General features: G+C 41.4%; 2 protein-coding genes across 2 annotated transcripts; both read right to left on the bottom strand.

Moving 5' to 3' along the window:
* On the bottom strand, positions 1 to 1,141 carry LOC115687960 (uncharacterized). The gene has a single exon (XM_030613679.2). It carries the CDS (start codon positions 1,061 to 1,063, stop codon positions 152 to 154), a length of 912 nt encoding a protein of 303 aa, XP_030469539.1. The 5' UTR covers positions 1,064 to 1,141; the 3' UTR covers positions 1 to 151.
* A 2,268-nt stretch (positions 1,142 to 3,409) lies between these two features.
* Positions 3,410 to 4,114, bottom strand: LOC115687494 (uncharacterized). Its single transcript, XM_030613093.2, has one exon. The coding sequence runs from the start codon at positions 4,112 to 4,114 to the stop codon at positions 3,530 to 3,532; it is 585 nt and encodes a 194-aa protein (XP_030468953.2). The 3' UTR covers positions 3,410 to 3,529.
* Positions 4,115 to 13,276: the final 9,162 nt, after the last annotated feature.

Below are 13,276 nucleotides of genomic sequence, written 5' to 3'. Positions count from 1 at the left end.
TTGTCTGCAACTTTTTCGCATCTCTTTTCAAGTTTTTGTACATGAATGTGATACAGCTTCTGTACATCAACACTCGATTGCCCTTAGCATCCTCAGAAAAAACAGGATGCCTTAAGGGCCAAAATTGGCTAGCAAAAGAAACAATCTCTTCCTAAGAGATGATGTTCAAAAGAGAGGCCCTAGTCTTAATCAAGTGCCTATACAAACACTCCATGTCATCCTCAAGGCTTCCAATGCAGACCTCCAGATTCTCCAGCAGCTTGTTTGTGATCTGCATTCTCTCAGTATCAGCTCCTCCACGGGAGAGGCATTTACTGAGATCGCTCAAGGCGACATCGACGCATTCAAACTCATTCCCTTCTTCTTGGTTTCGGTCGCAGGAGATTGTGCCCTTGTGCATCAGTTTCGTGATCAGTGGCCACCGAATCTGCTTTGGCTTGGACACTGGTGGGGCTAGAAACGACATGAGAGATTGAAACATCATAATGGTCGATGAATTAACTTCCCTTAGGACCCTTAGAACAGCCGACCTATGCTGATCAGTGGGATTCAGAACCGAAAGCGATGAGGCTCCGAAGTTTGCTTCCATTTTCTTCAATAAAGAAACCAGTCCTTTCACATCCTTCTTCGTTTTCTTTCTCGAGTTGTTGTAACCAACGATCTCAGCTTTGATGCTTGAGTCGCCCTTTCTCCGCCGGATCGCGGATCGGAGTGCTTGAACATTTTCGTTAACATACAACAAAATCTCCCTGGCAGAGCCACAAATATCAATGAGCTGTACAGATCCATCCAACAGTTCATCGGTGAACCTCTCGCCCTGATTGCATGAGAGGACTGGCCAGGTTGAGGCCATGTTGAGAAGCTCATCCACGGAAACATACAACTCCTCCAAGCCTGAGATCCCAGCCCAGATTGACCCGGAAGACGAAGTCGAGCTAGTTTCCCACGACTTGAGCTTGTTGCGCTCGCCATCCACTTTGGCAGTGGTGGGGTGGGGTCTGGAAGGCAAGCTAATGGATCTAACAGAGTATTGGGCATTGTTCTTAGCTGAAATGGTAGCCATTTTTCTTCTTGTTTTAGTTCGTGCCTCAGAAAGCTCAAGTTTGAGATGTCACAACCAATTCAAGAACCCAATATATATACATGCGAGAACATGTAAGAGAGACAAGATTGCCCATGGCAAGGGTGCAACCACGTGTAGCCCTGCATCGGCTATCGTTTTTCATATTCCAATAAGAACCACAATTTAAAGGTTTATTTTAGCCATGAACATTAAAGAAATCGATATGAGGTGTGTCTGCCCAATCTGTCCCTGGCGTGTTTGTTGCAGAAATAAGTGAAGAGTCAGCTCCATTCTTGACTCCAAAGCTCGCCACGTTACCCATCATTGAAATATAATAAAGGAAGGTGGCAGATGGGCTCGGCCATGGCTTGTCTCAAGTTTTGCAGAACCTCGAGGCATCAATAATGGCGAAGACCCATTAAAGAATTGCTCGGAAGAAACCAAAGTTTTAGATCTGCCAAGAAAGACTTGTACGGTATGAGATTCTTTTATATGAAGGGTGATTTAGGTTTAAACAGATCATGGTAGAGTCCAGTCTACATTTGTATTAGACAACATTGTCTATCATGTGCACGAGTGGGTCGTTCCTCTCGTAGAGCAATTCTGTCGCCTGCATTTCTTTCGATAATTGGAGGATTTACAGACAAGTCGTGGACTGCTCGACTCGATGCCTTAACATGCTGACAATTTATGAATTATTGAAACCAAGAATTCAGGGAATCCGCCAGCTGATTTTAGGCACTGTTCCATTCCTAAAAACCACATCTTATTTCCGTGCCTGCAGATTCTAATGGAGTTGGTAAGTGTCAAAACGCACGAAGTTGCCGTCTTTGGTTTATGGCAAGTATTGTTCATTGAGCTAAACTAAGCCGCTGCTTTAGCTTTCGATACATGTTTTTCTAATTTGAAGTTTTTGTCCTGGAGATGAAAGCAGAGTTTTCGCAGAGCATGTGCTTCGATTCGCCATCTCCCACCAAGTTGTCACCGGAACCATACCCTGCCACCAGGAACACCACCCCAACACAGCACAAACCTAATCAATTCTCACATTCTTGTTGGTCTTCTGTCTTCGGAAGAAACCTAAGTGACACCAGATCAAAGAATCTGAACATGTTTGGTTTACCTAGTAGTAAAGCCCCAACGTGGAAAGAAAATTCCAGGACATGAATCTAGTCTTCTATGGAGGGAATTCTTTTTTTTTCAAGCCAATTTGACCATCTCTCGTATATCCAAAATCCGCTATGATGAGTGATGGGGTTATGGTGACAGCACTGTTGGTGTCCTTGGTAGACAAGGAGACAGTAGATTGACAAGTGAGACTTTGTGGCTAGTAATCGTGAGGAGCTTACAGTTGGGACAAGAAAATTCTATCAGCAGAGGAGAAATGGCCTAAGATTCATAGGTCCATGTGGGAATTATTCCACTTGCTTCCCTGTTCACCAGCATCCTTCTAAATTTAAATGGGAAGTGCTAGCTTCGTTTGATATCTAAATTAGACATTTGTTTTGTGAATTAAAACAAAAAAAACGATGGATGTATCAGTAACAGACTTCATAACTGAACATGGAGACCTCAGTTCTTCTAACCTTGACGGCGGGCCGAGCAGGGCTGATCTTTGGCTTATTGTTCCGAATATGTGCAAAATAAATAGTAAGGGTAAACTCATGTAAACAGGCGCCTCCCCGCAATCAACAGACATGAGATCAGCAATATAAGAAGCTTTCACACTTTCACTTGCTCTTTTTAGTTGTAGCAATATGGCTCATTGCAATTAACTGTCGGGTCCGCATAAAGAGACTAATTGCTCTTGATCCCCATATATTAGTATCATTGATATGAAAATGTTGAAAATCTACGATAACCTCTGCGTTGCTTTATTTTGAATTACAGGATTCAATATAACGATGTGAATCAACTGAGTATGCTCTGTTAGTGCTCGTACAGGAAAGTAAGATGGCATTCTTCCAATTCTCTAATGACTTAGAAAGGTTGATGATCATATGTAAGGATTGAGAGCTTTTTGGCATTTGATTCACACGATATTCTCTCTTATCATGGATTAGGGGGAAAAAATTTCAAGAACATTGTTCATGAAACAAAGCTGAACCTCATCTCGTCATTTCAGTCCCCATGCAATTGAGGAAGAGTTGTCAAGGAGCAATTTGCAATCTTTCGTAGTTCACCTAAAACTTAGTCCTGAATGCATTGGTTCCTGAAATTATCAACCTGTTCTCTTTTCAGCATCTATTTACATATCGCTGGGAAGCGCATCAGCAATGCACTTGGCATGCATCTGCTATATTAGTCGTATATATCGACTGCGAAAGTAGCAGCTGCATGAATGACTTGTGTAATAAACTGTATATATGTTTGTATTCACTGTAAAGTGGGTGTTTCTTTGCAATACATGCACAAACTATCTATACATCTCAAAATTGGGGTTTATGAACAGAGAGAATTGCTCTTTTATTGGGAGATTATGTTCAAAGGAGAGGCCCTTGTTCTAATCAGTCTCCTGTAAAGACCCTCCAAGGCATTCTCAATGCCACCAATGCTCATCTCCAAAGCCCCTAACTGGTGTTGTGTGCTCTGCAACTTCTCGCTGTCAACCCCATCATTCGCACCGTGTTTGCATAGAGCGAAGAGCAAAGCGTCCACACATTCAAATTCATTCGCATCTTCTTGCTTCGTGTCTTCGCATGCTACCGCTCCTTTGTGCACCAACCGTGATATCAGTGACCACTTGCTTTGCTTGCTCCTCGGCACTGGCATTGCCAAGAATGACAGCATAGACCGGAAGATCGAAGTGCTCACAGCATCGACTTCACTTAGCACTCTCACTAATGATGAGAGTTGGTGGTCATCAACAAGAAGCGTCGAAGCTCCAAGCGAGCTCATTACCATAACTTGCATCAACCTTTTGGCATCCTTCCTCATTCTCTTCCTGAAGTCGGCATAATTGGAGACCACCGCCTCGATGCTCGAATCGCCTTTTCTTCGCCGGAGCACGGATTGGAGCACCTGGACATGCTCTTTGATCAGCATCAGCATATGGCCTAGTTTGGAAGACTAGTTTGGTGGCCGAGGCGAGAAGTGTCGTGACGGATTACTCCCAAAAAACAAACGTTTTATGTGATCGTAATCGACTTCTCATTCGATGGGAAGTAGCCTTTTAATACAAAGGATATTAGAAAATCCGTTGCTTTTAAGGTTGATTTGTTTTACGAATAATATGACATTTCTAAAAATTATTTTTTGAAAAATTATTTTTCGAAATAATGAAAATATTTTCCGTTGAAACCTGGAAATATATTAGAAAATATTTTCTTATTTAGAGATAACTTATTCGGACGCTAGTGACCTGCGAATGAGTAGTCAAGAAATTCAGCACGGGCATCGAGGTCGAGGGCCGTAGTGCCTTGGTGCCGGAGTCTTGGGCCCGACATCGGTGGATCAAGGAGCGGGCATAGGGGACCGAGCATGGGGATGGGAGTCCCGAGCCCAACCTCGGTGGACTTGGGCTGGGAAGTCGGGGACCCGGGCATGGGCACCAGCATTTGGGGCTCGACCTTGATGGACCCAGGCACGAGTGCCGAGGACTCGAGCCCTGCCTCAATGGACCAAGGAGCAGCGACCGAGATCTTGGGTGTGGCCTAAATGGACCTGAGTTAAGGCGCTAGGGTCCCGGGCCATGCCTCAATGGACCTGGCCCAACCTCGATGGACCCGGCCCCGGTGCCAAGGGCTAGGGAACAAGCGTTGGGGATGTGCTTAGGAAAATGGACTGGGCCCAACTAGCTCCATTTGTTTCAGGAAAAATATTTTTTTCATTTTTCAGTGTTTGGATCACTTAGAAAATGAGTTAATAGAAAAGGTTTTCTTACAAAACTTAAATTCAGGAAAATAATTTCCTCTTAAAAAATCCGAAATCATTTTTCAAAATATGACTGGGTAACAACGCTCGAAACTGAAACTCTACGCTTGGGCACATAAACTCCAATATTGGTTTCCAAGTCCCTAGTGTTTACTTGTTTCCGGGTCCTCGGCATCTAGGACCAGGTCTCCAATACTCAGGCTTGCGTCCATCAAGGTTCATGATCCTGGTGCCCATGCCCGAATCCTCGGCGCTCGCACTTGGGTTTACCAAAACCGAGGCTAAGCTCGGGACCTCGGTGCCTGTGCCCAAGTCTCCAGCACCAAGCTCGGGTCCACAAAGGCCAAGCTGCGCAAGATCCCAGTACTCAAGCTCGGATCCCTAACACCAAGGCTCGAGTCCATAAAGGTCGTGCCTTGGTCCACAAAGGTCGTGCCTGGGTCCATCAAGGCCAGGACTGAGACCCCTCTGCCTTTGCTCCATTGAGGCCACGTTCAAGACCGAAGTGTCCGTGCCCTAATCTCGGCACTCGGGTGGGGGTCCATTGAGGCCGGAACCAAAACTCTAGTGCCCGTGCCCGTGCCCGTGCCCGTGCCTGTGCCCGTTTCCTTAACTATCCATGCGTAAGTTACTAGCGTCCAAATAGTGTTTATCTATATGGAAAAATCTAATCAGATTTTTCAAATCAAACGACAAAAAAAATTTTCCAGTTAATTTTTAGTTTTTAGTCAAACACCGAAAATTATTGCCATTTTTTTGTAAAAAATGACTTTTTGGAAAATGTTTTTCGCGAAACAAGCGGAGCCTAAATACAACTTTCTTTTCATCCCTTGAAAAAGTCTTACATGCGAGGGGAGTGATGGCTCGGGCAAACAAGAAAGTTTGAACAAGTCATGACTTTGGACGATACAAGGCGCAATTGAATTGGACAACACATTTGAATACGGAAGTATTGTTGGGTGGTACGGGTTAACACTGGCGGCAGACATTTAGGGTGCGCATGAATACCATTCTGTGCCCGGGCGCTATTTCTGAACAGAAATGATTTTTTTTGATTCTGTGCCTGGAAACAATTTCTGGGTATTTGAAGTCGTTTGATAAACTGTCCAAAATTTCTATTCCTAGAGTAGAAAAGAATAGAAATGCGTTTGGTAACTACATAAAATTTTTGTTCCCAAATAATATTTTAATAATATTTTGAATTGTTTAATTTTTTCTACTTTCTTCTTTGGCCATGGCTGGTCAGCGCGAGGGGCGTCACGGACCTCGCCGCCGGCCGCCGGCGGAGGAGGGTCGCCCTCGCCGGCGAGGGCGAGGCCGGACCCTCGCCGTCTGCAGGCGAGGCCGACCTCGCCGTCGCGACGGACGGCGAGGCTCGGCCTCGCTCGATCGGGCGAGGCCGCCTCGCCCGGGCGGCGGAGGTCGACCTCGCCCTCGCCGCCTGAGTGTGGCCGGTCGCCGCGACCGCTACGGCTCGGCCAAGGAAGAACAAAAATAAGAAAAGAAAAAAAGAAAAAAAAAAAAAAAAACTGATTCTCAAAATTGTGTAGAAACAAGAAGCAACTTTTTTACTTCTTGTTTCTCTTCAAAAGCATTTCTCGGCACAAATTTTTGCAAAAATGTGCCAAGAAACAAAAAGTTTACCAAACGCATTTCTGTTCCCAAATTATTTCTGGGAACAAAAGAACAGAAATTTTTACTATATGGCACGTTACCAAACGGGCCCTTATTCTCTTTTTAGTCACTCTTGAATACCAACAACGCACACTTTAAAACTTAGATGAAAAGGCCTAATTAGTAAGTTATAATTATATATTCAAGCACCTAATCGTCATCAAGTTAAAATTATAATATTAAGAAATTATAACATTACTGATTAAGATGATAATAATCACATTAAAATTGAGAATTTGAGTTACCAATCAATAGGACAGCAATCCATCCATAATGATGAAAAGTATATTAGGGCACTAAAAAGACGACTCATTGTTGCATGAACAAGGTGTAAGCGACCCCAAAGCATGTGCATCGAATCGTGTCATGAATTTTTCTCGTAAACATGGTCGCAAAGAGAGCCACTTGTTTGTTTCCATTAATTTTATCGCGAAATCTCCTTTATCATTAAAATTAAAATTAAATTGCCCAAGCGAAAAGTCTATACTCTCGAGTAAACGCTATACAAGGAAGCACACCACATGTTATGTAGTAATTCCCCTCAACAATCTTATGGAGACACTGCATACTTATTAACACCTTTTACTTACCCAATCATCACATATATTCTGTACGTTGAATCCGTCCTTTAAAACATGTCTGTACAAGATTATAATTATTTTATAACTAATAAAAAAACTCATATGTCTCATCGACCGACCGACACAAGATTTATGCGAATTTAGCTAAGGTAAAATCTAATTCGGCTAACAAATGGATCTGTGTCTCACGAAAAACATTATCTATCTTTTTGGAAATTATTAGGGAGGGCTAATTATTGAATCTTTGTTTAATATGGCACTTGCTTCTGTCCTTTGGGGACAAGAGACCAACAGGCCCAATTTATTCGAATACTTTAGATATCTTTGAAAAACTACATGCAGGTGAATAAGACAAGTGAAACATGATTAAAAAGACGAAAACGTTTTTTGAAATAAATGCCTCTAATTCCGTTAATCGAGGGTTTGATTCTCCTTGTCTCCCAAGATTTTCCATTAAGAGCTCGTAACTCGATCGTTGCAATAGGCGACGTGTGGTCTAGTTTCATAATATGAGCCCTTCATGCGGTAGAAGTTAATTATTGGTAACACCAAAATTAATTCCTTAAGGTCGCACACACTTAATTAATGGAATATAAACTTTAGTTATTACTTTCAAAATTATTGTGCATACATATGTACAAACACCATTGAGGCCCGAGGATATATTTATTATTTAATGCAAATCACGAGGAAACGTACTCTACCACGTTTTCAAAATATATATTTAGACCGGTTACATCTCGATATTTCAACAATGCCATTGAGCACGACTAGATGATGGACGAACCGCTCTGAATTTATTGCGTATATTCTTTATTTGGTAAAGAATGGTAGAGTGGATTTATCATCACCTGGAATAATAAGGATGGAAGTTTGTCCGTCAATCATCAACATATCTAGATGGCAAACCAACCTTCACAAGTTAAGGCAATGGTTTCGACGTCTTGCGGTTTGATCCAAACATAAGTTCCCTTTAGGCAAAAAACCACCCAAGATCATATTGACATGGTAACTTTCTGTTGACACCTATTTCTATTAATTTGCCCAAAATTAATCATATTTAAAGGTTAATGTCCTTAATTTGTAAACCAAAAAAAATTTATTTAATTGCATCTCATATAGGCATTAGGCTTGTTAATAGTAATTACACTAATTAGAGTTTTAAAAATAAATTTTAAAAAAATTTCTGATCGGGCCGGGTCGACCCGGCCTTCTCTTTTCTTCCCCTGGGCCCGGCCCACTCCCTTTTTTCTTTCCCTTCCTCACTCACGAGCTGGGCCCGGCCCAGCCCGCTTCCTCTTCCCCCCATGGCCTGGCCTCTCTCCCTCTCTCCTCCTTCCTCCCCTCTTCGCTACGATTGACCGCCGCTTGGGACGACGCGGAGAAGTCGCTCCATAGCACAAAAATTGGTCACCAAAGTCAATGGAGCAGAGATCATTGAAGAGCACTTAATGGAGAGGACTTTCGGAGCACAAGCAAGTGGCCAGCGGCCACTATATAAGCCGACGAAGAGGAGAGAGAACGGTCGGCCAAAAACAGAGCATAGAGAGAGAGAGATTTTTTAGAGAATTTGAGAGAGACAGAGAGTAAAAGAGTGAACTGAGAGTTTGCAGGATCTAAGAACGAAGCTAGCCAACCTTCCCGACGAGCGTACACCGCCGGCGACCCCCCGGAAGCAGCCCTGACAAGTGCGGCTTTCTCGGCCCCTATTGTGCCCTGTTTTCCCCCGTTTTACTTCACAAGTTGGCTGGGACTCGCGTCGGCCGTTTCGCGCGGATCTTGGCCCATACCGATCCTTCCCCCGATCCAAACTTGCCGTTGGAAGCAAGTCGTGGCTGCCGGAGTTGGTCGGGGCCCCGAGAGAGGTCTGAAACCCCTTGTTTCACTTACGCACTCTAGCTGTTTGACGAAATGCCTAAGTGAAGTCGAGTTTCGTTGAGTCTCGGCCGGCGATATCTATGTCTGTCGGGGAGTCGGGAGGCCATTCCTGGCCATGTGGTGGCTAGGTAAGGCTAAGGAGGGCCAAAAATTGGCTTGGGTCTGCTAGCCAAGTTCCGACCGACGTTTGGGCTCGAAAAGCCCCGGTCGGAGCTCGAGCGGCGGCCATTGTGGCTGGCTACCTTGGCTGGGCAGACAGGCGCCGCCTCGGCCCCAAGTTTGGGAAAGAGCATATGTGAGCTGAGTAAAAATGATCATTAACTTCATGATCAAATTTGGGAATATGAAAAAATTTGAGTGCTTTGAGGCCAACCACCGTGATCAAATGGAGACACTTTCCCACGAGCCATAATCGATCCGTTGATTCTAACGGACTCCGAAATTTCATTTCGGGGCTCTCGATCTTTAAGAGTAAGAAACCGTCTTTGCGATTGTCGCGTAGAAACGTAAAAAGGGCTTTAACGGGTTGAGCTCGAACCATTTTAGGGCGGATGATGTCTGGGTGTAGTGGAGCTTAACCAGATCTGGAGGCGGCCATGGACGAGCTTGAAGCAAGTTAAGGTGGAGTCGATTTGGAGGCTCGGCCTGTGTAGTCTTCATCGTCTTCATCCTCGACCTGGATAAATATTGAGGCTCGGCCTCCGGCGCGGTGGTGTTCAAGGGTGGCAGGCGGCTAGTCTGAGGTCTATGGCCGGTGGAACAACAAGAAGCTTTTACTTTTTTTTTCCCTTAATTTTACGTCAACAAACGCGCATCGAAATATGATTGGATGCGAGAAAAAAAAATGTTGATGTGGCGCTTGCAAAGCGCTGAACATTTCCTCCTCCGCTCCTCTGGGGTGGATAGGTGGAGATTGGTAATAGATAATTGATAGTTTGGTGGGTGGAGGTCGGACTCCACAAATCAATGGCAAAATATTTGACTGATTGGAGGGCGTGAGAGCTTTAAATGGGGATGAGGGAAGGCAAATTTAGTACCGAGGAAATGGTTCCGTTCGCGAGGATTCTGGAGAGGGAGTTGCGGCATTAAATGGGCGTATCAGCCCCTTAACCACACTCGTTTACCCTCCTTCATTTTATATAATAAACAAAGAGAGAGCATATGTGCGGTGAGTAAAAATGATTATTAACTCCATGATCAAATTTAAGAATATGAAAAATTTTGGGTGCTTTGAGGCCAACTAGCATGATCAAATGGAGATACTTTTCCATGAGCCATAATCGATCTGTTGATTCGAACGGATTCTGAAATTTCATTTCGGGGCTCTCGATCTTTACGACTAAGAAATCGTCCTTACGATTGTCACGTAGGAACATAAAAAAGGGCTTTAACGGGTTGAGCTCGAACCGTTTGAGGGCGGATGATGTTTGGATGTAGTCGAGCTCGATCAGATTTGGAGGCGGCCATGGATGAGCTTGAAGCAAGTTAAGGTAGAGTCGATTTGGAGGCTCGGCTTGTGTAGTCTTCGTCACCTTCATCCTCAACCTGGATAGATATGAAGGCTCGGCCTCTGGCGCGGTGGTGTTCAAAGATTGCAGGCGGCTAGTCTGAGGTCGATGGCCATTTGAACAAGAAGAAGCTTTTATTTTTTTCCCTTAATTTCATATCAACAAACACGTGTCAAAATTTGATTGGATGTGAGGAAAAAATGCTGATGTGGCGCTTTCAAAGCGCTGAACATTTCCTCCTCCTCTCCTCTGGAGTGGATGGGTGGAGGTTGGTGAATAACAATTGATGGTTTGGTGGGTGGAGGTTGAACTCTGCAAATCAATGGCAAGATATTTGACTGATTGGAGGGTTTGAGAGCTTCAAATGGGGATGAGGAAGGCAAATTTAGGTGCCGCATGAAAACCATTCTGGTTCGCCTGCCCGTAACTCTGCTTTTATTCCCGTATCGGCGACCGTGAAAACCCGTTTGGTAACGCAATTTCATTTTTCTATTTCCGGACAAATTTGCTTCCAAAACTGATTCTGAAACCAGAAATGAGAATAAAAAAAAAGTTGGTTTTTCATTTCTGGAACAAAAGTGAGAACCATTTCTGAGGAATTCATTTTCTTCAACACACATATTCATATGGAAGTCACGATCTTTGAGGTAAGAAAAAAAAAGCAAAAAATCAAAAATTTCAAAACTTAACAGAATGGTTTAGAATCATGGCTACCCACTTTCAAACAAATTTAAATTTTTTAGCACCGAAAAAGATAAAAAAATAAATAAAAATAAAAATTTCAAAATTTCACAAATGACTTAGAAAACCTATGGCCACCCACTTTGAGAAAAATTTAATTTTTTAGTTGCCAAAAAAAATAAAAAATACTAAAATTTAAAAACTTCACAGAATATCTTAGAATACCTGTGGCCACCCAATTTGAGCCAAATTTTATTTTTTTAGGTGCCGAAAAAAATATAAAAAAGCAAAAAATCAAAAATTTCAAAACTTCACAGAATGGCTTAGAATACTTGTGGCCATCCACTTTGAGTGAAATTTAATTTTTTTTAGGTGCCGAAAAAAATAAATAAAAAATAAAAAATTTCAAAACTTCACAGAATAGCTTAAAATACCTGTGGCCACCCACTTTGAGTGAAATTTTAATTTTTTTATATGCCAAAAAAAAATAAAAATAAGCAAAAAAGTAAAAATTTCAAAACTTTACAGAATGGCTTAAAATACCTGTGGCCACTCACTTTGAGCGAAATTTTATTTTTTTAGGTGCCGAAAAAAATAAAAATAAAAAAATTCAAAACTTCACAAAATGGCTTAGAATACCTGTGGCCATCCACTTTAAACGAAATTTAAATTTTTTTAGGTGCCGAAAAAAATAAAAAAATAAAAAATAAAAAACTTCACATAATTGCTTAGAATACTGCGTACGCCACCCACTTTGAGGGAAATTTAATTTTTAGGTGTCGAAAAAAAAAATAAAAATAAGCAAAAAAGAAAAATTTTCAAAACTTCACAAAGTGGCTTAGAATACATGTGGCCATCCACTTTGAGTGAAATTTAATTTTTTTTAGGAACCAAAAAAAATATAAAAAAATCAAAAATACCATTTGGGCATCTAAAAAATTAAATTTTACTCAAAGTGAGTGGCTAGAGGTATTGTAAGTCATTCTGTGAAGTTTTGAAATTTTTGATTTTTTATGTTTTTTTTTTCACCTAAAAATTTTAAATTTCACCAAAGTGGACGGCCACATGTATTCTAAGTTATTCATGAAGTTTTGAAATTTTTAATTTTTGTGCTTTTTTTCACCTCCAAAAATTAAAATTTCACTCAAAGTGGGTGACTATTGCGTATTCTGAAGCCATTCCGTAAAGTTTTGAAATTTTTGAGTTTTTGAATTTTTTTTGGGCACCTTAAAAATTTAAATTTCACTCAAAGTGGAGTAGCCACATGTATTCTAAACTATTCTGTGAAGTTTTGAAATTTTTGATTTTTTGATTTTTTTTGGGCACCTAAAAATATTTAAATTTCACTAAAAATGGGTGGCCACAGGTATTCTAAGCAATTCTGTGAAGTTTTGAAATTTTTTATTTCTTGAAATTTTTTGAAAAAATTCAACAAATTTCCTATTTTCCTGAAATCTAAATTTTTTTTATTTTCTCGACATTTTGATGATTTTTTCTGGAATTTTTCAATTTTTTGGGATTTTCTGAATTTTTTTAAAGATTTTTATGAATTTTTCGGATTTTTTATTATTTTTATTCCATTTCTAAAAAAATGGATTTTTGTTCCTGGAAATAGAATTTTCTGTTGTTTATCAAACGGGTTTTTATTTCAGGAAATAGAAATTTTATGCTGTTATCAAACGGGTTTCTGTTCTAGAAATAGAAATTTTTTGTCATTATCAAACGGATTTTTTTTCTCAGAAACTCATCCAGGAACCAGAAATAGAAAAATCTATTTCTGATTCAGGAACTCATCCCAGAAAATGGTTCCGTTCGCAAGGATTCTGGAGAAGGAGTTGTGGCATTAAAGGGGCGTATCAGCCCCTTAATCACGCTAGTCTACCCTCCTCATTTTATGTAGTGAACAGAGAGAGAGAGAGAGCATATGTAAGGTTAGCAAAAATGATTATTAACTCCATGATCAAATTTGGGAATATGAAAAAATTTGGGTGCTTCGAGGCCAACTAGTGTGATCAAAT

The sequence above is a fragment of the Syzygium oleosum genome, unplaced genomic scaffold (assembly GCF_021117445.2).
Source record: "Syzygium oleosum isolate NSW1041296 unplaced genomic scaffold, Sole_v2.1 Sole_v2.08, whole genome shotgun sequence".
NCBI classification, from domain to species: domain Eukaryota; kingdom Viridiplantae; phylum Streptophyta; class Magnoliopsida; order Myrtales; family Myrtaceae; genus Syzygium; species Syzygium oleosum.
This window is presented reverse-complemented; position numbering and strand designations above follow the sequence as displayed.